The sequence below is a fragment of the Bufo gargarizans genome, chromosome 10 (assembly GCF_014858855.1).
Source record: "Bufo gargarizans isolate SCDJY-AF-19 chromosome 10, ASM1485885v1, whole genome shotgun sequence".
NCBI lineage: Eukaryota > Metazoa > Chordata > Amphibia > Anura > Bufonidae > Bufo > Bufo gargarizans.
This window is the reverse complement of record NC_058089.1, coordinates 51,028,162-51,055,475: the sequence shown is the minus strand read 5'-3', so window position 1 is coordinate 51,055,475 and position 27,314 is coordinate 51,028,162. Positions and strand designations below refer to the sequence as shown.

The window sequence follows — 27,314 nt, the reverse complement described above, 5'->3', positions numbered from 1 at the left end:
CTTTCTGTAACCAGAATACCCCTATAATTTTGAAAAGGTGCTTTCCAGTTTGGACAACCCCTTTTATCTGGGAAAAACCAGCCTGAAATGGTTGATTGCTGGGAACAATAGATGTTATTCAGCTGCTCAGCAAGTGCAGCTTTCTCAGACTACATTATGCCGAAGCTTCCTGACGGCCGACCAGCCCGCCACGTGACTGCAACTCTATAGACTTATTCAGACCCAAATTGGGAAATAGCACAAATAAAACAGGCTTTCTCTGCCTTTTTCTCTCTGATATTCATGCCTTACGGGGGTTTTTCAAGATATATATATTTTTTTTATTTCACTAAACTGTCAAAATAATAATCTTTCCATCCCACTTCGATCCACCGCTGCTGCTCCGTCATTTTCCCCGGGCTGCAGCCAGTGACATACTCTTATTTCTGGGCTGGTGTCGTCCTGTATGCCGCTGCAGCCAGTCACTGTGTATGGAATGTCACCGCCGAAGTCACACCAGTGCCTCCTGGTGGAGAGAATGGAGTGGTGTACAGGACGTCACTGGTGTAGCCACAACTCTTTTGTCCTCCATCTTTTGTCCCCCAAAAACGCAAATGCAAACCTAAGGTGTGAGGTCATGCAACAAAGCCAAGTGTGACGTCAGTATATTTTCAATCTGTCTTCAGGAATTAGGCCCCTAAACCACCAAGTACCCTTTATCCAGGCTTACACCAGGTTCTCTGTGATCTTCTCATTTCTGATAGGTGCGGCATCATGCGGAAATGGAAGCTTAGGGCTGTATTTCCACAGAATATAGAATATGTTCAACAAGACAGGACAGCGCTCGTTACTTTACTGCAATTAATGCAAGTTTGAGTGAAAATCTGCCACACCTTAAATTTAGAATTCTGGCGAATTTTCAATAAAACTTCCTTTAGTTGCAGTGAAGCAATGAGTGCTGTCCTGTTTGAACATATTGTATACCGATATCCCGCTGCAAAAGGGCATCACGAGGGGCATGGGCCTTGGAAGGGCATCGTTAGGACATGCTCCTACTTACCCTGGGTGGGCTTTGGAAGGGCATAATTAGGGACATGCTCCTACTTACCCTGGATGGGCTTTGGAAGGGCATCAGTAGGGACATACGCCTACTTACCCTGGAAGGGCATCACTAGTGACATGCACCTACTTACCCTTGATGGGCTTTGGAAGGGCATTACTAGGGACTTGGGCCTACTTACCCTGGATGGGCTTTGGAAGGGCATCACTAGGGACTTGGTCCTACTTACCCTGGATGGGCATTGGACGTGTTGTTGTACAAATAGCCCATGGCTGTATCGAGGCACAAGAGGAGCTGTTCTCTTGAGAAGGCAGACTACTGTTCTCCCTTGTGGCGTCATTGATGTCCAGTTTTCACACGCCACATCCTGCGCATGCGCAATGAAGCGAGAAGTGAACACCACGGCATACGTGGGATGCTGCCGGAGGAGTCTTATAATCACGTATCCAGCCTGCAGGACATCCAACAATCCAGGGCAAGAGGAGAGGCTGCTCCTGTGTGACTATAGGCACCGGAAGGCAGTCTGTAAATGTCTTTTCTGAGCGTCATGCTGTTCCTGCCGGAAAATTAACTAAGACTATTAGGGACCTGTTACCCTCCTGGATTGCTGGCAGTTTCCCGGGTCAATTCCTGCTCACAGGTTCCCTTCACATGACCCATAAAGCAAAGAAGATCGACGTTTCGACTTCACTCTAAGGGCTCATTCAGGCGACCGTATGAATTGGGTCCACATCCGTTCTGCAATTTGGTGCCCAATGGGTTGCCCCACAGAAAAGAGAGAGCAGGGTTCAGCAACCTCTGGCACTCCAGCTGTTTTGAAACTACAACTCCCAGAATCCTAATTTCACTTCTATGGGAGTTACGAGAACAGCTGAGCAAGTGTACATGCTGGGAGTTGTAGTTTCATAGCAGCTGGAGTGCCGAAGGTTGCTGACCCCTGAGATAGAGCTTGCCCGCAATCAAGAATAGGCATTTCTATCATAGGGCCGCTCATGTGCAGACCGCAAAACACTAGAACTAAGCCTTTTTCAGACCATATGGTAAGGACAACTGTCACGTGTAGCCTCAGAGGCTGCATCCAAAGTAGCATTATACCAATAGTAGAATATGGTAAACCATTTATCCATGCTGATATGGGAGCCGCCGCAATTATTATTATTATTTTTTTTGCGTCCTGTCCTTGAACGCAGCCTCCTTCTAGAATAATTGCACCTTATGTGAAAAGCAGAAGTTGCGAACACATTTCCTGGTCACCTACAGTTCAGAGGAACCGCTGAAACTCCCACTTCCTTTATTACTCAGTCTACAGCCATGGTACAAGGCCTTGCAGGCGAGCCCTGGAGGTTTTGTAATGTAAAGCACCTGCACCTGCAATTTTTTTTTTTTTTGCTACTGCTGTTTTTTTTGCTCCGCGTGGACGTCCCCGAATTATTGCATTACAGAATTACTACGTAAAATGTTAAGGGTCCATTCACACGTCCGCAAAATGGGGCCATATCCCTTCTGCAATTTTCAATGATGCCGCAAAAGATGCAGACAGCACACAATGTGCTGTCCGCATCCGCACTTCCGTTCCTCGGACACGGACAAGAAAAGGCATTTTGATTTTGGTGCCGGCCGTGTGCGGTCCGCAAAATGCGGAACCCACATGGCCGTTGTCCGTGTTTTGGGGACGTGTGAATAGACCCTAATACAATCTCGCCAGCCTTCAGCTGTTGTTTAAGATCCTATGCCTGAGTTTGTAAGAACTCGGATCCACTTTTCAAAGGATACCGAACCCTCGAAGGGGCAGAGGCGCTGCTCAGAGCGTTGTGTACCATCGGCTTTTCCAGCATCTGGAATATTCTCTATGGATCCGTGCTCCACACGCTGGAAAAGCCAGTGAATAACGAAAGTTTTTAGTGACTCTTTAAGTGACTGATTGTTACCTGTCTTATCTTTAGATCCGATTCATTTCTCAAACTCAAGGGTTTCCTGGAGAACATCTGTTAAACGTGGGTACAAAGACATCCAGATTCTTCTGCCGCGACCCTGAATCCCAATACCCCAGTTGGAGGTTAAAAGTGAGTAATTAATTTTTATTTTTTACATTTTGCAGTGACTTCTTTCATTATACCATTGTGAACTGCACATTATGTTCTGTTTGACGTAGATTAATGTACAGTTAATTTGGCTGATAATCCGACCATCCATGGTAAGCAAATGGTCTTATATGGAGTTACGGAAATATACAGTTTTTAGAACTAGGGAAAAAAAAAAAAAAAAGGTTTGACTTACTTTACTCTTAAAGGGCATCTGTCAGCAGGTTTGTACCTATGACACTGGCTGACCTGTTACATGTGCACTTGGCCGCTGAAGACATCTGTGTTGGTCCCATGTTCATATGTGCCCGCATTGCTGAGAATAATGATGTTTGATATATGCAAATGAGCCTCTAGGAGCAACGGGGGCGTTGCCCTTACACCTAGAAGCTCTGCTCTCTCTGCAACTGCTGCGTCCTCTGCACTTTTATTGACAGGACCAGGGAGTGTAAACGTCATCACACCTAAAGTCAAAGTGCAGCAGTTGCAGAGAGAGCAGAGCCTCTAGGTGTAATGGTAACGCCCCTGTTGCTCCTAGAGGCTCATTTGTGCATATATTAAAACATCATTTTTGTCAGCGATGCAGGCACATATGAAGATGGGACCAAGCGCACATGTAACAGGTCAGCCAGTTTCATCGGTACAAAACTGCTGACAGATGCCCTTTAAGGCTTCCATACACATTCATTAGCCGACGGCTATCTCTCCTGACTCGTGTATGTGATCTGCGAGGAGAGGGGAGAAAGCTGCTGCCAAACGGCTCAGGCGGTGGCTTATCTCCCAGGAGAACAAAAGGACCTGGCGAAAATATTCACTGCTACTGGGAGCACCCCACACCTATTAGACTGTCGGCTGATCTTGGCGGGTTCGGCTCAGAATGCGCTTAACAGCTAATGGGACATATTATGACTAGGTGGAGGGTTAAGTGGCCCCTGACATTAGATGTTGGTGTATCCAGCCAACAAGCTAATGTATATGGGGGTCTCCCTCTCCTATATTGAGTAGGGGTAGTGGCAGTCAGCCAGTATCTATCTCAGACGCCTGGTCAGCATAAGTCCTCCTCTGCCATGCGCGACAAGGCAGCACGAAGTCTACGAGAGTTGATAAAAGAGAGTAGTTAAAGGGACGGTCTGACATCCTGACGGTCGCTCTAGCCGTACTGCTGTTTATTCCAGCGCTGCCTGCAGAATGTAACGTGTCATGGGTTGTGTTCAATGTCTCTATCCTTTCTCTATAACAGACTTTGGAGGAGCACGAAGCTGAAACAGGAATGAAGTCTAAGGAAGCCAGGAAGTATATTTTCAACAGTTTGGATGATATAGTGCATGTAAGTAGCTGGAGACTCAATAACAGGATGCTCGGCCCTTGTGCTCCTGGTGGCTGCGCAGTAGTGAATGGCAGGAGTAGGTCGACAACGATTCTGGATAGATTTCCCATGAGCTGCACCAGTCTAAAGCCCCCCCCCCCCCCCCCCCACACACACACACCGGGTCTGGTATAAGGCTTATGTTAAAGGAGGTGTCGAGGATTAGGAAAACCGCGTCTCCTTTGTTCAGAAACAAGCAGTGCACCTGTCAGTGGGTTATTGCATCTCGGCTCCATTAAAGCAAATGGGGTTGAGCTGCAGTACCACATAGAACCTGTGGACAGGTGTGGTGCTGTTTTAGGAAGAAAGAAGTCATGTTTTTCAAGTCCTGGACAAGCCCTTTAAACACTGATGACCTCTCCTGGGGGTGGAGGTCTAACTCCTGGCCCCCCTGCAGTCATCTGTTGGAAGGGGTTAGCACTGCAGCCTATTTATCGGCCTGCGACACCTGTTTATCATATGGCCTTTCTTCAGCTCAGCCCAAGTGAATGGGTTAATCCAGACCTTCAGTAGATTAAAGTGAAACATGTCATGAAAATACAAGGAAAGTAAAAAATGACGGTGACAATTAATTGTCCCAATATCTGCCTGACAGTCACTTAAAGGGAACCTGTCACCGGGATTTTGTGTATAGAACTGAGGACATGGGTTGCTAGATGGCTGCTAGCACATCTGCAATATCCAGTCCCCATAGCTCTGTGTGCTTTTATTGTGTAAAAAAAACTGATTTGTTACATATGCAAATTACCCTGAGATGAGTCCTGTACGTGAGATGAGTCAGGGACAGGACTCATCTCAGGTTAATTTGCATATGTATCAAATCTGTTTGCACTTGCATTTTTTGCACAATAAAAGCACACAGAGCTATGGGGACTGGATATTGCAGATGTGCTAGCAGCCATCTAGCAACCCATGTCCTCAGCTCTATACACAAAATCCTGGTGACAGGTTCCCTTTAAGGAAGGTGGTTGGAATCTGTGTCAGTAGGAGCCATCGATTAACGCCTTATTAGAGGCCACAGCTTTGTACATATTATGAAGTGACCTACATCTGCCCTGTACACACAGACGTCACAATGTGGCCCCTCCTCCACCTCCGCTGCTTTACTATTAGTAATTGATGTCCGATGCTATTCCATACGTCGTTTCTTATCGGTTATCCCTTATTCCTATAGATCCAACATATTCTGCAGCGCCGCATTCATTCATAGTGACCGCTGCAGCTTGCCGCCTAGCTTCTCTGTCTGGCACGCTTAGGAAGCCCATGTACCTAAGCAGTATGTTTTTTTGGCCTGAAGGAGAAAACCCACACAAACATGCGTGTGCCGTGTTACTATTTGTAGACTATGTGACATTTGCAGCAAAGCGTCTTCCAGTGTATTAACCTTCCCGTGACTTTTATGCTTCTACCTTCAGCCGTCTACGGTTATAACATTGCCCCGCTGTGTTTTCTATGTCATATGAGACCTTTTTTTTTTTGTCTTTTTGTTTTTTTGTTACATTTTTGTGGCTGCACATTGGAAAAATCTACATTTATATATCATTCGTGAATCTGAAAAAAAGTTCTCTAAAGCATAAAGAAGTCATTGATGTGCTCTACTGAGACTAGAAGAGAATAAAAGCAATTGACAAAAGCCAAAAGGATATGTTCTGGTCGCCCGTATGTCACCACCAAGTAATATTGCAACATACGTGTCACCTCGTCACACCCTGATATTTGAACTCAGAAAATTGGGTCGCGTACAAGAGGCTAGACACTTGACGTTTTCTGGATCTCTGTCCCACACTCCTAACCTCAAGACTGCTCATCAATATCTGACCGGTGAGGGTCCGACTCCCGGCGCTCGCACCGATCATCTGTTTGAAAAGGCAGTGGTGCAGGGAGACTGATCCCCACCTTTCTGATATTGATCGTTGATAGGTCATCAGTATTGTACTCCCAGAAAACCCTTTTAAATGGATCCATCGAACTGTTGGTCTTCAATTTGTATATCATTTATCATTTGTTTATCCTCCCAGAACTGCCCCCATTTAGGGGCTCATGCACACGACCGTATGTATTTTACAGTCTGCACAAAACAAGTATCTGCAAAAAATACGGGTGACGTCCGCGTGACATCCATATTGCATTTGTTTTTGTTTTTTTTGCAGATCCACTGTGGCTATGCCTGCTCTTGTCCGGACAAGAATAGGTCATGTTCTATTTTTTTGCGGAACGGACTTGCTGACATACGGACATGGAATGCACACGGAGTCAGTACCCTTTTTTTGCGGCCCCATTGAAAAGAATGGTTCCGCATACGGGCCGCAAAAAAACGGACACAGACAAAAAATACGTTCTTGTGCACGAGCCCTAAATGTGCAATTTCTTATGCATTTTCAGCCCATGGCTAGCAGTTTTTTTTCTTTCTCTGTTCTCATATATTTCAAATCCTCCTTTACTCTTGTATAGTCTCAAATCAAAAACTTCAATATATAATATTTGGCCCCCAAATAACACGGGCAGATATTGGTGAATCCCGCACATGGATTTCTCTGTGTTTCTGCGCCAAATATACACGTGTGACTTTGATGTGGACTTGCCCTGATCTCGCCCTTTGCGTTGCAGGGGGTAAAATTTGCACTAAAAATCCACACAAACAATTGCCGTGCAGTGGATTACAAAATCTGCACTGATAAAAATACGCCGCTCTGTGCACTGAAGCCTTCATTTGCATATAGAAAAATGAAAAGCCATATTTAAATAAAAGTGCGGTATATATTTTCTTCGGAACGCCACAACCGATTTTCTTAAAGGGGTTGGCCCATCTCACACATTGGTGGCATATCGCTAGGATATGCCTTTAGTGTTAGGTTCTAGTCCCACCTCTGGGACCTGCTGTCTAGAGCAGCGCCCCTAAAGCGAAGGAAAGCGCACCGCCATGGGAGTTCCAAAAAGAGACAAGCGAGCATGCTCCTCTATTTCCAGAACTGTCATAGAAGTGAATGGAGAGCACACAGCGCAAGCTCGGCCACCTCTCCATTCACCTCTATAGGAGTTCTGAGCCGGCGCTTGTCTATTTTCGGCACTCCCATAGAAGTGATTTGGAGGGTGGCCGCGCTTGCGCAATGTGCCCTCATTCACTTTGGTGGCCCCCGTTCTAGACATAGGTGCGGGTCTGGGACCCGCACCTATCTGACTAATGTGTGAAATGGGCCAACCCCTTTTACCAGCAGGATCAGCCCCACCGGTTATTATGCCTGGTTTGATAGGGTTGATCCTGCAGACGCGCACTCTTTAAATGTATTTTGACATGGCGGCCTTTTTGTATATAGTGAAAGACATTAACGCCTTTTCTTCAATCACAGGTGAACATGGTGATGGATCTGGATGGTAGTGACTTAGTGGCGGAGAAAGCAGATAGGAGAGAATTTGTGGGCCTGTTGAGGAAGATGTTGATGATCGATGCCGATGCGAGGATCAGTCCGGCTGACACCCTGAGCCACTCCTTTGTTACCATGAAGCACCTCCTCGATTTTCCCCACAGCAACCAGTAAGTCGCTACCCGGCACGTCCTCCTTGAGGGTTTGCTTTTCTGAGCTGCAGCGTAAATCGCGCACAGGCCTGCGCGCGCCCTTTATTGCCTCGCACACAACGCCCCGTCCAACAAACCATTCACTGCCCCAGAAGACGTCGGCGCGCCACAGCTGGTGGACAGCACGCGCCGTGTAGTGGTAATGAGATTTCTCTGTAAAGGTCTAATCTTCTGTCTTATAGAATTAAAAGAGCCTCTCGCAGTCTTCACACACAATAGGGATTTGTCCCGTGGCGTTCAGAGTGTGGCAGAGATTTAAAGGGCGATAGGGTTAGGCATTCAGCCCGATGTTTGGTGGAGACCCAGACGAGCCTGACCTGTTGCTTCAGCTCTCGTGCACTTGTACATTTTACATCTTTTTAAAGAGCTGAATGAACCTTTATCTGGATTTTTTTTATTTGCTGTTTGGTACTTTCTTGAGTTTTCGTCAATAACCTCCTATCAGCATGCAGTTTACTTAGTTTTGCTTTTGTGGCAATGCCTTGTAGATTTTAAGAGTGCACAAAAAAAGCAAGTACATTCTATGTGGGTAGTTGACCAAGTCCCGCTTTCCAGAACTCTGGCTCCAAAAAATTGCTAAATAGGGATTATGCTACTTTTTGGGCTTATTTGAGCAAATTTTTTGTGACCTCAAATCACTCCAGTTTTGAATAGTGGCTTACAAAGTGTGCTCGGTTCAGCTGATTTAAAGGGACACTTCCTTCAGAACAGGGTATTTTATTTTTAAACTTTTATATATATTTTTTTTCATTTTGGCAGTACTGTGCCATTAAAAATGAAATACAGAATATTGTCCTCCTGTACCAGTCAGCACGGAGAGAGAAAACTGCAATATAGATAGGGAGCCCATTGTTTAGTTTACTGCTGCTGTGAAGGAAATGTTATCTGCTTGTCTAATAGTAGATGTATATTTTGGATGACGGCTCTATTGTTCCCTTGATAGGCCTAGATAAAGATGCTCACAGAAGATCACTGCATTGATCAGTGTAATGTGTGATGCTCTAGTTAAGTTACTTAACCCCTTCCCTTTCTGTGGCCACGGTGATGGTCTGACACAGAGAGTCGAGCGAGTCTGTTTGCTGCGCTAAAAGTCCAAACAGAACAGGAATTTAAAGGGTTATCCAAGATGTGCCCTAATCCTGTGTGGCCGCCACTTCCGGGATAATGTGCCGTACATTGGGCACGTAACCCCAGCCTGGTCTTACAACCTGCAGCGCATGGATGAGTCTGAATCTCTCGCCAAACCCCAGACTGGAATCAAATGCCCCCCCCCTCTTTCTTATTGTCCTGTGTCGGGCTGCAAGACAACTAACTGCAGCAGGATCTTTTCCCCGCCTGCTTTAGGAAAGATAGTTATACCCATCCCCTTTGCTAAGCCGTGCCCCTCATCCAGCAGCTGACGTTGGAACAGATCAGCAGGAGACCGTGTCCAGGATTGTACAGTACATGCAGCAGCGAGGACAGCTGTATTTCACATGTCCTATGATCATTGATTTCTAGGTGTAGTGTTGCTTTAATATTGTAGACCTAGCTGCATTCCCATCTGCGGTATAGTCATACGAGTGATTATCGCAGGAAGAAAGCGCATAAGACTGGAAACTCGTAGTCCTTGCTGCAGTCGCCAAATCTCTTCTCTTTACGCTCTTCCCTCTGCTGTGAATTCCTCGACTAGAAAGAGAGGCAGTATTTACAGAATATGCCAGTTGGAGCATGCACCCACAGATAGGACATGGAAAATATGACGGCAGGGAAATATTTACCAAAGGGTTGGCGCACAGAAGCATTCTTAAATAGTTCAAAACTAAACTATAGGTTAAACCGGTCAGACAGATGGCAGCACTGATATGTGTTCCGTGTGCTGCTAGAGAACATGCAGGAATACCATTCTGTACCATTATAATCATACACTCCCCACATCCTGTTTACTGGTATTACTGGTAGTGGATGTATAGGACTTAGTATGGCATGTGACTGCCTCCAAAAATACTTGTCACAGTAAAATGGTTAAAGGGACATTTGAAAGCCCTATACATACGGTAATAACCATCATGCTGGGAGAAAGGGGGAAGGGTGGTGTGCGTTCTCTATCTCTATCTCTATCTCTCATGTATACATATATATATATATATAATTTTTTGTGTTGCATGTTGGCCAATAGGAAAAAGGATCTATCCTCAGGATAGGTTATCAGTTGGTGAACGATGGGGGTCTGACTCCCGGCACATCAACCGATCAGCTGTTTGAAGAGGCGCTGCATCCTCTTCCTAGGCCAGGGAAGTCACGTTTATCGGTCACGTGGCCTAGGCGCAGCTCGGTCCCATTCTAGTGAATGGTCCTGGGCTGCAATACCAAGCACAGCTATTATCCAGTGGATGGCGCTCTGCTTGGTATGCTGGTAGGAGCGCCACAGCCTCTTCCAATAGCTGTTCGAACGGGGTACCAGACTTCGGACCCCCACCGATCACGTACTGATGACTTATCGTGAGGCCAGGTCATCAGTATTAAACACTTGAACGTCCCCTTTATGACTGTTTCCTGGCTATTTTATTTTTTTCCCCCTGATGTTTTTAAGATCGCAGTATACTCTAGGTTTTTTTTTTTTTTTTTCATCCATTATTCTTCTCTATAAGGAAATAAATTAAAAAAACCTCAAGTAAAACATGACAAAAAAGTAAAAAAAAAAAAAAATCATGGATTTTTACAAGCCATTAGACAAATATGTAGTGTGAATCCATCCCTAACAGGGTTAATTCAGTAATTAATATTGATGACCTATCCTCAGGGTTGGTTGTCAATATCAGATCGGTGGGGGTCTGACATCCAGGACGCCTGTTGATCGGCTGTTAGAAGAGGCAGGCCTCTCCCTAGGCCATGTGACGTCACCGTATATCGGTCACGTGGCCTAGTTGCAGCTCAGTTCCATTGAATACCACGCACAGTTGCGGTACTATGTATGGCGCTGTGCTTGGAGGGCAGCCGGGAGCTAGCTGGCTCCTTGAAACAGCTGATTGTGGTGGTGCCAGGACTCTGATCCCCGCCGATGTGATAATAATGACCTATCCTGAGGTCTTCGTTATCCATTCCTGGATAACCCTTTTAAGGCTTAGACATGGCTGCATGCAGACACTGAACAAGCAGGGGATACAGATCGATTTGACATCTCCCTAGTAGATTTGTGTATGCCTGTGAATTTTTATGGATATTCCAATCTTGTGACGCTAGGACCTCAAGGAAACACTTCCGATCCTGATAATGAAGGGGCTGCGGAACTAATTTAGTGCTGTGTCCTGTGCAGGGGAACTGCTGCTCAGCTCTATTCAAGTCAATGGGACTGACTGCAGTTACCTGCACAGCTGGGGGAGGGGGTTAGTAATTTAGTGGTTTCAAATCCTATTTATATAAAGACTAAATAAAATGTTTTTTTGTTTTTTTTTCCTTTTTCAGTGTGAAGTCCTGTTTCCATATCATGGATGTTTGCAAGTTTCGTCCCAACCCATGCAACGCAGCGAACCGCAATAAAACATCAGTCATGAGGCCGGTTGCCTCAGGCAATGCTGCTAACCTCTCCGCTGGGTTCACCAAAATTGGCAATGTCAGGAGTCAGGTGTGTGGTAAATTTCTGCTTGAATATTAATTTCCGCCCCCCATTTATTAGCCTATTTCTACTGGTGTATTCTGCTGGGAGCATGCTATTACGTGGAGTCTAGTCCTTTTTAGCGGATTGGCTAATGCAAGTGACAGCACCGTTCTCTGTGGTTGTATCCTTGTGACGGAGCTGCCTCTACCTTCTAAAATGAAGCCATAGCTTGTTTTTTCTTGTTGGGCTCGAGACGTCATTTACTTTGTTGTCAACAGCAGTGCTTTTCTTAATCCACCCAGCAGGATGTAGGAATAGTGCCATCTAGTGGTGGATTAGCACATTGCATGCTCACTGCAATGTAATGTACACATTGTTAGAGTACAGTAAGGTATCCCCTATACCAGTGTTGCAGAGGTGATATGATTTACTGCCAAATCTCCAGGCAAGATCTAATGAGATCTTCTCAAAACATGTCCTGTTGGGATTCTTCTAGAGAACCTGGCGCCTCTGTCTGTTTTTCTAACTACTTGCATTTCACATGTAATAATAATTGTGGAGCATCTATTTCTGTGTTGTGCCGTTCCTAGTTTATTCCTATTAGTAGTTTATAAATGAATTGTCAGCAATCTGCAATAAAGACCCAAGTGGGTGTTTCCCTACACGGACCGACATGAGCAACACAGACTGTGCAGGGACACCCCCCCAGTTGGACCTTTATTCCAGAATGCTGGCAATTTATGCGTTATCTTCTAGCAGGAATAATAAAGGAATGGCACAGAATAGATTCATCCAAATAGATGCTCAAGAATTATTACATGGAGGATGCAAGTAGTAAGGAAACAGACATATCAGGAGAGGTGACGGCTCCTCTTCAAAGCGTTTATTGCACAGCAGCCAGTCTGATAATCCGCTTTTCTCTATCAGGCGGATTCTATAACCCCCAGCGTTCAGCTGTGTTGCACTAGTTTCTCATTTGTGTCGTGAGGTCTGGAAGGGAACAGGTTGCTGGGTCTCACTGGATCCGGCAATGCGCTCAGCAGTTTTTGTCCAGCCGATTCTTGGCATGTTTGCCGGGTTGCGGCTGGATCTCCACGTGCCCCCTTTATAGGCAATGCAGGGGCTTCCACAATGTCTGTCAATATCTGCCCACTGAACACCTCTTCGACCAACAGCTATCTCTCCTGACCACACCATAAGCATGCACGTCAACCATACATGTATTCTGAGGGGGGGACAGAGCTACTGCCAGACACCTGGTCGTGGCTTATCTTCTTGAAAATGAAAGGATTGTGCATGTTGATATCCAAGAGCTTGATCCATGTCTCCCACACCATCTGGGGGAAAGTCAGGAGGGTCTTATACACATTAGATGGTCAGCCAGTCCCCCCATCTAATGGGTAAATTAGCCCTCCCTCCTTCATCTGGCAGACGTTCTCTTATGGTTTGCATTTTATATGAAATAAATTCAATCTGTTCTGTATTTCAGGCTTTAACAACTTCTGGGCATACAGTTATACACCATGCGATCCCAGTGCAGGCAGGAACTGCTCCTTTTGGTTGTAATGATGCTTTTCAACAGACCCTGATACTTTGTCCCCCAACCCTACAAGGTACATTAACCGCTATTAATAAAGTGTTGAAATCAGCATGTAAATAATTTGTTGGATTTATGCCTAGCATTTAGATGAGTAAAGGGCTTGTCTGGTTTCCTATATTGATGACTTATCGCTGCCGATCAGCTGATTGAAGAGACACAGCACTCGTATGAGCGCCTCGGCCTCTTCGCTGTTTACCTGCTCTCCGTATCATTCCAGCTCCGTCCCATTGACGTATAACGTACAAGAGCTGCGATCTCTACAAACAGCTGATCGGCGGGGGTGCCGGGAGTTGGACCCCTCACCTATCTGATATTGATGACCTATCCTGAGGAAAGGTCAATCAATATGGGAAACCGGACAATGCCCTTTAACCGGTTTGACTGACTGTTTTGTAATAATGGAGTCATGCTATTCATTCTTGCAGGAATCCCACCAAATCATGGCAAGCCCACAAGTTACTCTGTGAGAGTAGATAACGCTTTACCCCTAGTTAGCCAGGCTCCGGCCATTCAGCCCCTACAGATACGACCAGGTGTCCTCTCACAGGTGAGTCTTTCTTGTAAAAAGTATTAAAAAATTAGCATTATTATTTTAGTTTTTTTTTGTACACTGCTGAAAGTTTTTCTGCTTAAAGGGGTTATCCCATCTTAGACAATGGGGGCATATCGCTAGGATATGCCCCTTTGTCTGATAGGTGCGGGTCCCACCTGTGGGATCACACCTACAAGAAGAATGGAGCCGGGGAGAGTTAAGGCTGGAGGATCCTGGGTTTTCCAGGGTCCGTCCACCTCGAGGCGCAGTTCCCCGTCTCTCCCATTGAAGTGAATGGGAGCAAACCGCGCAGGAGAGGCCACCGCTCCCATTTATTTCTATGGGGCCGACGGAAATAGCCGAGCCAGCACTCCATAGAAATGAATGGAGGGCAGCTGCGCATGCGCAGTGTGCCCTCCTCAACTTTCTCTGCTCTGTTCTCCATAGGTGGGACCCGCACCTATCAGACAATGGGGGCATATCCTAGCGATATGCCCCCATTGTCTAAGATGGGATAACCCCTTTAAACGTTCATTAAATGTCTATGTCCATTACCTTTTCAGCACACATGGTCAAATGGAACACAACCAATACTGGTTCCCGCCTGGCAGCAGGTGACAACTGTGACGCCAACAACAACAACCTTTGCCTCCGATACCATGGCTGGACCACAGAGGCTGGGAGACTGGGGGTAGGTTGAAAACATGCACCTGGCCGTGGCAACATGTTAAGCTGCCCATACCTGTTACCAGTAATTTGAGATTTGTCTTTTAGCTTTTTTAGTGTAGGTGATATGGGAGACTAGTCATGACCAACTTTTAGGTTGTTCCCATTAGTTTTTTTTCCAGTCATGTCTTCAGTGATTTGCCGACCTTTTATTAGGAACAAGAAGTCAATGACCTGTTCCTAGCTCCTTACTTTATAATCCAACCTGTGGGGCCATACTTGATCCTGAGTGGGACTGTGCTTAAGCTTCCCCCTGTCCAGCAGGTGGCCAGGCATTGCGGTGCAGGGGCAGGGTGTTTTTGCAGCTCCACAGTGTGCAGAGGATGAACTGAACATTAAATGAGTTATGCAGGAATTGATAATGATGAGCTTTCCTCAGGATAGCTAATCAGTATCACATCGGTGGAGGTCTAAGTCGCAAAATCCCTGCTGATCAGCTGTTTCAGGGAGCCACCGTGCTCACTGGAGCTCTGGTAAGTGCTGCCAGCTCCCGGCAGCTTTACAATCACAGCGCCCTACATTGTTATAGCTGCTGTGCTTGGTATTGCAGATCAGCGCCATTCATTTTAATGAGGTCGAGCTGGAACTAGGCCATGCGACCAACTCACGGAGCACTGGCCTCAACTAGGCCATGTGACCAATGCACAGTGATGTCACAGGCCTAGGAAGAGGCTGCAGCGCTTCTAACAGCTGAACGGCGGAGGGGGGGGGACGGGACCCAGTTGTTGGGAATTATAAATTCCCACATAATTCCTTTAAATAGTATCACAAAATATATTATTTGTTAAATGACGACATTATTATTATTAAAGCCCTTTAGCTGTTGATGATCTGTAATCTGCCGGAGGGGCTACTTCAGCACCGGGAGACTTTCACGGTATCCGGTGGCTCTTTAAAACATATACAAATACCCAGTTTTCTTATGTCTCTCTCTCTTCCTTTATTTGTTTCAGGAAAATTATTCAGCATGGAAACCATTACAGTTCCATGATTCTTCAGCCTCTCCTAACCAACCAAATGGCGCTGTCAGCCCCTCAGCCTATCAGTTTAGGCATCGCACATGTGGTGTGGCCTCAGCCTGCTGCTACTAAACGAAATAAGATCTGTCAAAACAGGTATGACCTCCACCCATCTGAGGACAGCCTGCTGGCGGCCATGTACCTTCTGATAACCCGATCTTTATTTGCTCTAATAACCTTTTGGCTTGTCTTTATAGGAGTAACACAATACAGGACTCCAGTGTCCACAGTAAAGCACTTACCTCTCCAAAGATATCAAACAGCGCAAAGACCACAGAGTCTGAAAGTTGTGCATTACCACAGGACAATCAGAACCTGGAGGCGCAGGAGGAAGGATCTTGTAAGGTGTCTGAGGAGCCGGCCCCAGATGTGTCAAGTCAGCAGAGGCAAGAGATTGTCATAGCGGATTCCCCAAGCCCCACAGCCAGTGTCATTACGATTAGCAGCGACACGGATGAGGAGGATTCAGCACAGACTCACTCACTGAGAGAGTAAGTTTTTGAAAGTAATTGGAATAAAAGATTAAAGGGCATCTGTCAGCAGATTTGTCCCTATGACACTGGCTGACCTGTTACATGTGCACTTGGCAGCTGAAGACGTCTGTGTTGGTCCCATGTTCCTATGTGCCGACATTGCTGAGAAAAATGATGTTTTAATATATGCAAATGAGCCTCTAGGAGTAACGGGGGCGTTGCCATTACACCTAGAGGCTCAGCTCTCTCTGCAACTGCCGTACCCTCTGCACTCTGACAGGGCCAGCCAGGTGTGATGTCATTTACACTTCCTGGCCTTGTCAATTAAAGTGCAGATAGTGCAGCAGTTGCAGGAAGCAATCAGCACTTCAATTGACAGGGCCAGGCAGTGTAAATGACATCACACCTGGCTGGCCCTGTCAGAGTGCAGAGGGTACGGCAGTTGCAGAGAGAGCTGAGCCTCTAGGTGTAATGGCAACGCCCCCTTTGCTCCTAGAGGCTCATTTGCATATATTTAAGAAAAAATCTCAGCAATGCGGGCACATATGAACATAGGACCAACACAGATGCCTTCAGCTGCCAAGTGCACATGTAACAGGTCAGCCGGTGTCATAGGTACAAATCTGCTGACAGATGCCCTTTAATGATACCTATCTGACTAGATCTATAGTCCAGTGGAGTAAACGATTCCTGTTATTTATTACCTAGATGTAAAGGCAGCCTGGATTGTGAGGCATGTCAGAGTACTCTGAATATTGATCGGGTCTGTTCCTTGAGTAGTCCAGACAGCACCCTAAGCACCAGCTCCTCAGGGCAATCCAGCCCCTCTCCCTGCAAAAGACCCAACAGGTAAGCTATTAACCCTGCATCCAGTTACATATAAACACCACATCGTATACGCTGCTCGGAATGTGTGTTCAGTGGACAAGTCCTTACAGGAAATCTTCTGGTGACTCTGTGGTTAAACTAATGGGTCCTAACATCTCCACTTAGTTGGCATAGAGCTGAAAAGAAGATTTAAGGGAGCATTCTGATTTGTGTATTAGTGAAGCAGCATTGCTTAGGGTCCAACTGATCGGGGCAATTATTGGGAAGGAGCATTCCTAGGGATAGTCGTTCCCGATACTCGCCTTGTGTGAAGGTTGCCGGTGATTACCTGATAAATGAGCAAACGCATCGCTGAATTGATCACCTAAAGCTGTTTCTGGTCAACAGGCTAAGGATCTGCTGCCCAGAAACAATGAATCTGTATTGAGACTAGCAGTAGCAATTGCTGGTTCTCACAGAGGGGGGGTGGTGGCTGCACATAAATGCAGCTCTCACCTCTTCTGATGAGCAGGCAATTATCAGTAACGGACGGATCGTTTTCAATAATTGCCTGCTGTGTCAGCCTTTGTAAAGGGGCCTTTATAGTACATATGACCTATTGATTGACAGACAGGACTCACTGTGCAAACCTAGAGTGTGTCCTTTTCAGCTGGATGACGAGCACAGTATTACCCTGGGTCCACTCATTCTGGTTCTAGGAGGTGTATAGGTAGGGCAAGTTCAAAACTGCACCAAATCTGCAAGTAAGTCTGTCACACAGTTCTCAGTTTGGAGATTTAAACTCTAATGACGATAATGGAAGAAATCCACAAACAACCCAGAAGATGATAGACATGGTGCAGATTCTGAAGTCTGATTCCCGTGAGCAAATCTGCAGCATGTAGGTTGTACAATACTGAGCTGTAGATATGCGGCGCAGAATGTGCACCACAAATCCACAAGAAATAATTTAACCCTTTATAGTCAACTTGTTAGGCTCCCTCATTAAACAGTCGTCCTACAACAGCTCCTATTATTACTTTTATAGCCTCTCCAAAAGTAAGTTAGATGGGTGTCTGACTTTTTGAAGCCCCACCAGCATTGTGGAGAAGGCAGTGTCCTTAGTCTCTGCTCTACCTTGTCTATATCCTTAAAGGGGTTGTCCAACCCTAAAAATGCCCCCCCTTCAGCCCGAAATGCCCAGGCCACGCACACAGATTGTACTTACCGCGCTCCCTGGCACCCACGTTGCTTCTTATGCCAGCACGGCCGCCGCTCCATCTCCCAGTCGCGCGGATCAAAACATCCAGCAGTCAGGGGAGGATGGCAGGGGGCAGCCAATAGCAGGCCGTGACGGGAACGAGCCTACCTAGCATCACGGGTGACTCTAGGGAGGCTCGTTCCTGTTGCGGCCTGCTATTGGCTGCTGTGCCGGCATCAGAAGAGACGCGAAGTGTCGGGGAGCCAGTGTGAGGGGTCCGGGCATTTTTTGGGTTGGATAACCCCTTTAAACTTGAATGGGGGCATCAAATGAATCCGAAAAAAGTCATGTGACAGCACCTGTAAACCTAAGTACTATCGATGTGTTTTCATACAATACATCATCGTACACTGTATGCTCTCCTTTATAAGGGTGGCATATTACAGACCGGTCTTCTGAGCGCTCCTATCACGACCGATCCTCTTTAGCCTCTGGATTGTAGTATATTATGATTCTGACTCTTGTAATTGCGTTTGCAGCATGTCAGATGATGAGCCTGAGAGTGGCTGTGACACTGTGGATGGATCCCCAAGCTCTGATTCATCTGGTCATGACAGCCCATTTGTCAAGAGCAGCTTTGTGACGGATACCAACCAGAATGCAGAAAAACGGACATCAGAGAAAACTGAAAGTAAACCAGCAGTGTGCACGTTAGTGGTCCCACCTATCCGGATTGAAAACCGCAAATTCAATTCCCATCGGGCTACCAACAAGGGTAAATATCTCCATCCTGACCTCAGGATTGAAAATTCCATATGACAATTTAATATTAGGTGGAGTTGTGTGCATGGAGCTTGTACCACAGCCACACAGTCCCTCATAATGTGCATCCATGTAGACCAGTGTTAAAGGGAATCTGTCACCAGCGACCTCCCCATTAAACTGTTTTCATAGACACATGGCTGAGGTTCACCTGCTTAAAACACTTTTTTTCTTTTGTCGATCTGAGGCTCTTTTCCCGAGTTACGATACTTTTTCTTAATATGAAAATTAGGCCTTTGGTGCAATGAGGGCTTCACCCTTGCTCTTGTTGCACCCAAGCTTTGCTCCTTTCTGTGTTCACCCACTTTCCTCACTGCTCTGCCACTAACTGACACTGTCAATCAAAGCAGTCATGGAGGGGCTGGCCACAGAAATGAGTGGAGTGCAACAAGAGCAACGATGACGCACCCATTGCACCAATGGAAAATTGGCATATTAAGAAAAAGTATCATAACTCTGGAACGGAGCCTTGGATCAACAAAAGAAAAAGTGTATTAATCAAGTGAATCACATCTACAGTTGGACAGGTAGATTGCCCCATAGACTTCTCTGAGGTTGTTTACAGCACTAGAGGGTCATTGCCATCTTATGATGTGACGTCATCTGTTTGATTGGTGGAGGTCTGACGCCTGGGATTAGGTTTGAACTTGATATTTTATTTATTTTTTCCCAGATCCGGCCTGCCATCCCGTAATAAAAGGACGTTCAGCTCCAGGTAGAAAAAACCATCCTGCAGGCCTTGGGAATCGCCAGCAGAAACTTACATCAGCATTCCAACAGCAGCCTCTGAGTTACAGTCAAGTGAGTTTGTCATGTCTTACAAATCGGGCTGGTGTTTCTTTCCTACATTTGTTTTAATTGCAATCTCTTAAAGGGCCAGGACTTTTATTACTAAATTAGAAAGGGCAGGTTTTATGCTTTAGATTTCCTGTTACTTAAAAGTGTTTTTTTAAAAATGTATATATACTGAAGACCTACCCTCTGGATAGGTCATCAGTATCTGATCTGTGGGGATCCGACACCCGGGACCCCCGCCAAGCAGCTGTTTGAGAAGGCCGCGGCGCTACTGCTTAGCAAGCACAGCGCCGTGCATTGTATAGTGTCTGTGCCTGGTATCACAGCGCAGCGCTCTTCACTTCAATAGGGGCTGTGCTGCGTCTAGGCCATGTGACTGATGAGCATGTCGTCACTCGCCCTAGGGAAAGCTGTTAGAAGGCTTTAGCGCAACTGCGAGTGCCACTACCTTCTCAAAGAGCCCCATGGATTTAAATACTAATGACGTATCCAAGTCTCGGAAAACAGGCCCTCTTTAAAAGGATTGTCCCATGAAGGCACCCCTGCCCACATCAGCTATTTGATGGAGGTGCCGGGGTGGGGACCTAAAGGCCACATTCTCGGTGGTCATTTTGATGAGACAAACCCTTTAAAGTCTGGTTCATTATTTCTGTACTAATTTAGTAGCAGAGATGTGTATTCATTAGGCACCTGTGCAAATTGCCTAACAACGTTTTAACCCCTGTATCCCCAGATGCAACATTTTGGAACGGGACACCAAGAATGGAATGGAAACTATGGGCACAGGAGACAGCAGGCGTTTATCGCACCAACTGTTGCCAGTCATCATTTCACCCTTCAACATGGAAGCCCAAATCACAGTGCCGTGCATGCGCATCTTGGCGGTCAGCCCGCCATCCTTTCATATCCACCCTCCGCTCCGGTGACCACAGTAGCACCCGTGGCCCACCTCCTCGCGTCGCCGTGTACCTCAAGGCCGATTTTACAACACCCGGCTTACAATCTCTCTCATCCCAGCGGCATCGTTCATCAGGTGGCAGTGGGTATCAACCCCAGGCTTTTACCTTCTCCCACCATCCACCAGACTCAATACAAACCGATTTTCCCATCCCACTCATACATTGCTGCCTCCCCGGCCTATACAGGATTTCCGATGAGCCCCACGAAACTCAACCAGTATCCGTACATGTGAGAAAACCGCAAAGGAAGCTCAAAGATTCAATCACTTGGGTTTGAAGCGGAACGAAAACAAAACATTTAAAAAACAAACAACCAACAAACATGGCTTTTTGATAATGGAAAGAAAAATTAAAATCAAAAATAATTTGGCCATGGCACAAGAAGAAATATTTTTTGAATCATGTAAGACTTGGGTGCAATTTAAAACAATCTTGAGCTTTAAGAAAAAAAAATTGAAAAAGATAAAATTTCACTTTTAATGTGTTTTTTTGCACATTTGGTATAAAATCGTCTCTGGTCCTGTTCTCTTCTATATTAACTCTAAGACAGGTGACTTACGGGAGCCAGAAGTTCACTTTCTCTCCTGCTATTTTTTTATACAATTGCCTTCTAACCTAGTGCAAGACACGTCTTTGGGAAGCCATTCAGCATACAGGTTTAGCGCAACAAATGCACATAATGTCAGTAGTACGGTGTACGTCGTGTGCGTCGTTTCCGTTCTCGTATGTCTTGGTGTTTGTGTCGGGTCACATGGCTACTGAGTTTGATGTTCACACTGCATGTGTCTTTTGCATGGGCAGAAGAAGAAAAAGAAAAAAAAAAAAAGTTGCCTAGACCTTGCTATTTCGTGTCGTCGTCCTAATAATCCGCTGCATTGTAAACTGTTCCCACACATAGTGCCTTAAATATTTGAGGTTGTTAATGTTATTACTTAATATATTAATGTCAATTTCAGCACTTAATCTTCTAATCTGCTGATATATAAATATCTATTTTTTCGAATAACTTGAGTATTTGATCAGTCTAGGGGTTTGTTCATTTTGTTTGACCGTGTGCTATGATTTTTAGGTTGAGGTGTTTGACTTACCAACAGAACAGCATGTATTTTTTTCCTTTTTTTTTTTTTTTTTTAAAATCTGTGTTGCTGTAGATTTTAATGTGTTTATTTTAATATTTTATTTTTTTTGTGGGTGGGGGTGGCGTAGGTATTTAGCGAGCGTTGCGTAACCTGAAGCGCTTTTTGAAGATTACACTTTTGGTTTCTTAGATTTAAACGCTGACTGCACATGTACTCCCCTCCCGGTAATCACACCGTCGACGGAAACTGCAATATTGTCTACAAAGTGGATTCTTCACTTTTTGTCGTCACGGCGTTTGTCCAACGGGCTGGATTTTTTTCGTAGTCTCTATTTAGCAGTGTAGTAAGGCATGTGGTCAGGTTTATGGGAAGATAACCTTTTTTTTTTTTTTTTTTTTTTTTACCTTTTTCGGTCTCTGCTGAAGCTGCAGCATCTTGCTGGGCAATGTCTTGCAGGCGCTTTCAGCACTGAAGGAGGTTAACACTACAGCACGTGACCCCCGTTGGACAGCCCGCACAGTATTCAAATATAGCGTATCAAGAAATATTTACTCTAGAGGTTTTGATGAGATGAGGTTTTTATTTATTTTTTTGCTCCTTCGCGTGTGCAATTTTAGCTTTCCTTTTTATGCATGTTGTTTTTTTTTCAAGTCTCATTTACATTATGTTTTATTAGTATTATTATTCTTTTTTTTTTTTTCCTGAGTGGTGACTGCTTATTTAATACATTCCGTCAGGGACATGAAATGATGTGCGTATTTTTCAACGATTTTTTTTTATTTTTACCAGTTTCTGCATCGTCCATATCAAGTTAATTTATCCAGCACCAAAGACTTTGAAAAAACTAAATCATCCATTTCTTAAAATTAAATGTTAAAAAAAGAGAAAAAAAGATATATATATATAAAATAAATGGTAGCTACATTTTTTATTTTTTTTTGCATAGACCTAAATTATACTGTAGTATAGTGGTGGGCTTTAAGAAAAAAAATGGTATTAAGACTAATGTTTTTAGCTTCGAGCAAGTAATAATTCTATCATTTATCTTGAATGTATCATAGATAAGCTGCTATATATAACAGACGCCACTTTTGATAGCTGTGAACTTTAGCTTCATATCCCGTTTATACATAGTCGCCTTACTTCTGTTTTTGAGTCTAATTCTATATGAAAGTGTAGTGGGGTTTTCTGATGATTATTATTATTATTTTGTATTTCAATTTACTTTCATGTTTGGCGTGTCCTTTGTAACTACTGTATTGTAAATTATGGAATCCTAATTGCATATGTTATTATTATTATTTTTAATTTTTTTTGGAGGGGAGGGTGTTTTATGCATCAGTATTTTATCTCCATAAATTTTAAGCTCATTACTGCATATAAAGTGGGGTGTATTAATGTAAGTTAATTTTATTTTTTATGTTTTCATATTGCTGTTGTGTATACTTTTAAAGAAGAAGAAAAAAAATGACGTACCTTGCAGGCTTGATTTAACTTTTTATAATCGATTTTATTTAATTTTTATTTGTTCTTTAAATCTGTATCTATAGAAAGATAATTAGCCAGTGACTGGAATTGTGATATGTTGCAGGCCGGAAGGCAGTTTGGATCTTTTCTAGCCTTTTATGTCGTGTAACCCATTAATAACACCACTATATGTATACGGCACTTGTCCTGACTTGTCCGTAAGCTATCATCGATCGCTCTCGACTCCGTTAACCCTTTCAGGTCTCCGCCAGTCCTGGGTGGTGTTAACACAAAGCAGTGTTTTATTTAATGAATGTTTCAGCAAAAAGAAATGTGCCTATAAGAAAATTTTATAAAATAGCGAAAATTTCATAAAAATACAGCAGTGTTAATAAGAAAATTCCGAAAAAAACGGGGTGAAGAACCAGTTTTACCTTTTTGTACTGGACGTGTTTCCCTGAAAAAAGAGAAGACTCACTATGCATAATGGACTTCACTGTTGGATCCGGTTATTTTTGGTACAGTTATCGCACCCTTGTCTGTATTTCGACCTTACAGATGTTGCAAGTATTGTGCATGCGTTAAGAGAGCCTCTCAGTGCTGCAATCATGTCCATTTAGTACTCGCTTGAAATATAAATTATAGAGTGCTTGCCCTTTAAACTATGCATTGTGCTGATGCTCTGTTATTCCCCCTGGAAGTGTATGAATTGACAGCTGGGTGTTACCATTCTGCTTAGGATGTGTTCCTGCAGTCTGACTACGTTCATTTAGTTGACGGTGTTAAGGCTCATGCACACAACCGTACAAGGATAGGACATGTTCTATTATTTATTTTTTTTTGCAGCCCCACAGAAGGGAGCAACAGATACAGACTGCACACAGAGTGCTGTCCTTATCTTTTGCGGCCCCATTGAAGTAAACGGGTCCGCATCCGAGCTGCCAAAAACACGGCTTGGATGCGGAACCCAACAACGTTCGTGTGCATGAGCCCTTAGACCACGTAGGGACACGCCCTCTATACAAAGGAGAGGTTGTGTGGGATTTTCAAAACTTTGTCTAAGAGCAGGACATGTGGTGGGGGAAAAAAATTAAAAAACATGCAATCCCCTGTCGTTCCATGATGTGACACCATACATGCACATGGACCACTGCAGCCAATCGCCAGCCTCAGTAGTGATGCTTGTATGTACGGCAAGGGAGCACTGATTGGCTGTGGCGGTCATGTGCATGTATGACATGCTCTGACTGGATGAAGGTTAGCGGAAGTCCTCCGGAGCAGCAGACTAGATGGAACCCCTTTAAGATGATACAATTCCCTTTATTAGTAGGGCACTGTCAGCTGATTGGGCAGTATCGGACTTTGTAGGGGAATATCGTAGTGGAGTGTGAACATAATTTCCAGAAGGAGTAACAGAGGAGTGATACAATGCAGAGTTCTTTAAGGAGAGTACATGTACTTACTAAATGGACATGTCAGGAGAGGTGACATTTCTCATGATCGGCATAGCTCTCTCTAGGTTGTCACTCCCAATATCCTTTTAGGTTCATGCGTAATTTTATGTAAAGGGCTCCAGTCCTGAACTATTCGCCATAGATGAGCTAATCACACAGATACTTGTGTAAATCTTGGGATGTTCTTGGTCAATGCCTCATTAGTTCTTGGGATATCCTTATTGTTTTGCTGACTAACCTCATTGAGCGTTTGATCTATGGGATAGTGTCCTCCAGTGGGAGTAGTCCCTTTGCCGATACTGGGAAATTGAGTTGGAGGTGTTGTGTTAGTGGTTCATGTTGCAAGCCCCTTGGTTCCCCTGCGAATAGGTGGTTTTGTTGGTGCCCTTCAAGATGAAGTGTTCTCACTGGGGGAACCTCTCAAGAAGTGCTGGAGACTTACATAGCGTCCATTCTGCAGCAGCCAAGTTTACATGCCCGACTGCTACATGCGTCTGAAACCGTGTCAGTGGTCCGTACGACTTTGAAGCTGGGTGGACAGGGTCTTGGTTGCCTGCCACAACTGAAGCACATGGATTTGGCTAATAGAGGACATCTGCTATGACCTCCATGTATTGCCCAGTATGGACATATCCATCATGCAGCTTTACAGAAGGAAGAGTAGAGGAATTTGGCTCAGGACAGATGCACATAATGTGTACTTTGTCATGCGATATGACAATATTTGTCACATCTGTAGTATAAGAAATACCCCCAGAATAGTTGATGGGTGGGGGGGGGGGTTTGGGTTTACCAGTTCAGTTGATTCACCTGGCACAAACAGTGGACCCCTAATTGCTGTAATTTGGTAGCCATGATACGTAAGGTTGTGCCGTTATTGGCAGTCTGTTGCGTTTGGTCATCTGACCGTTGACAACCAAGATTGGTCATGACAAGTTTACCTGGACTCCACAAAGTGTTTTCACGCAGGTTTTGAAGGAGCTTGTGGAAGGGCCTGGTTTGCAGCGTCCCATTGTCAGGCCCGTTAGGAGGTTTGATGAGGCTTTCGCAGCCCCGTAAAGTGACTGAGCCCACACATTGGGAAGCAAATAGGACCGCAGCATCTCGCCATGCTTCGTGAGAATCTGACGGATGACGTTGGGTGTTACGGTTGTCGGTGCCATCTCTACTCTTGGCGCATTTAGGGATTCTGATATCGTATGAATTGTTGTAAATGTGTTGATGTCGGAAGGGATCCGACCTAACGCTGCGTGTGATAAAGAGGAACAGTCATGAAAAACTGAATTAAAGGGACACTAAACCTAAAGTCTATCCCATCGCCGTTTCTGGCTGGAGAGATCCATGTACATGCAGCTATTTGAATCATAAGCTTTGTGTGTTTAGCGTCCCTTTAAGACTTGCTGTGTTGCGCCCCCTGGCTGTAGCCGTGTGCTGTACGAAACTGCTGTGCTTCTATTTATGTTAACGGGCTTCACCCGCTGAGCTAATGTAACCCGACTAAAATGTATATATGTATTATGTGTATAATTTGTATAGCTCTGATCGTGTACACGGCACTTTACATGTTTAACGCAAAGCAGTTACAGCTTCGATTCTAAGTCATTAACAAAAGCTGAGCCAAGATACAGCACGTACTCTGTACCTCTTCATGGCTGCCTCCTCCTTGTGCACGGCTTAGGTCAGGGAAGCCGCGAGGTCCCAATGATCGGGGTGTCATGTTGTACCTGCTCTTTCAGCCTGTTCATCCATGTTAATAACGACTTGGCAGAAACTTGATTTGCTGTTAAAAGCTCTGTGGGAATCAACAGGTGGTGCCTGAGCAACGCTGATCTGTGTTGGTGCATGTGTCTGGGGCAGCACGACAGGCCTATAGGAATCTTGCATTCCTTCTTGGACTGCCAAGGATTCTATGTCCTCTTCAAGGTCCTTTGTTAAAGGGGTCGTGCTGTTTCAGGAGGAAATCTGACATGCGATACACCTGAAGTGAAGAATAGATCGTTACTTACCCAACAGATCTTGCACAGGTGCTTTGGCAGAGCTCTGTTTAACCGTCTGCAGCAGTGATGTCACCTCAACCACATGTGACCGCCACAGCCAATCACTAACCACTTTGGAGTACTGCCGAGGCAAGTGATTGGCTGCAGCGGTCACATGATTTGGACTCTTGCAGCCGGGGTAAACAGAGCCCTGCCAGGAGAACCAGAACAGGGTAGGTGTCAGGCAAGCAATGATCTATTCTGTGCTGCAGGTGGATCACATATGGTGTTCTGTTTCCTCCTAAAACTGGACAAGCCCTTTAAAGAGAAGACCTTAGTTTCCTTGATAAGAATCTTTCTTTTTGGCTGGAGCGTGCACCTGGCATCAATCACATAACAAGGCTCCATGCAGAGGTCATAGATGTAGTGCCAAGGATAGGCGTCTAATGGAAGGAGCTTGCTCCGTCCTTGGCTTGGCGTGAAGTAGACCTTTGCTGTTACCTGGGATCTCCCAGGGTATACTTCATTTAGAGTGTCCTGCCATGACATAATGTCTTTGAATGGTTTTCTACTGGTCTCCCGAGGAGTCTGTTGCATGGCTTCACCATCTTGCTGTGTTTGGTGGTGGAATGAGTGTAGAAGAGGGTGAAGTTGCTGTCCTACATTGCTTCAAGCCTCATTCACACGTCCATGCTCAAATCCGTGAGCAGGTGGTCAGTGATGCATTTGTGAATCTGTCCGTGTTGGGTCCGTGCGTCCGTTTTTTT

The 27,314-nt window shown here is 45.1% G+C and overlaps 1 protein-coding gene across 1 annotated transcript in view; it reads left to right on the top strand.

Annotated features, from left to right (window-relative positions):
* Nucleotides 1–26,936, top strand: part of HIPK3 (homeodomain interacting protein kinase 3) — a 91,763-nt gene extending 64,827 nt beyond the window's left edge. Inside the window, exons 4-16 of the mRNA XM_044270924.1 lie at nt 2,983–3,102; nt 4,361–4,447; nt 7,834–8,018; nt 11,505–11,664; nt 13,127–13,250; nt 13,663–13,784; nt 14,333–14,460; nt 15,449–15,610; nt 15,712–16,005; nt 16,696–16,836; nt 18,535–18,770; nt 19,491–19,618; nt 20,346–26,936. Of these exons, the coding sequence (XP_044126859.1) occupies nt 2,983–3,102; nt 4,361–4,447; nt 7,834–8,018; nt 11,505–11,664; nt 13,127–13,250; nt 13,663–13,784; nt 14,333–14,460; nt 15,449–15,610; nt 15,712–16,005; nt 16,696–16,836; nt 18,535–18,770; nt 19,491–19,618; nt 20,346–20,804 (2,346 nt within the window). The 3' untranslated portion in view covers nt 20,805–26,936. The remainder of the gene's footprint in view (nt 1–2,982; nt 3,103–4,360; nt 4,448–7,833; nt 8,019–11,504; nt 11,665–13,126; nt 13,251–13,662; nt 13,785–14,332; nt 14,461–15,448; nt 15,611–15,711; nt 16,006–16,695; nt 16,837–18,534; nt 18,771–19,490; nt 19,619–20,345) is intronic.
* Nucleotides 26,937–27,314: the final 378 nt, after the last annotated feature.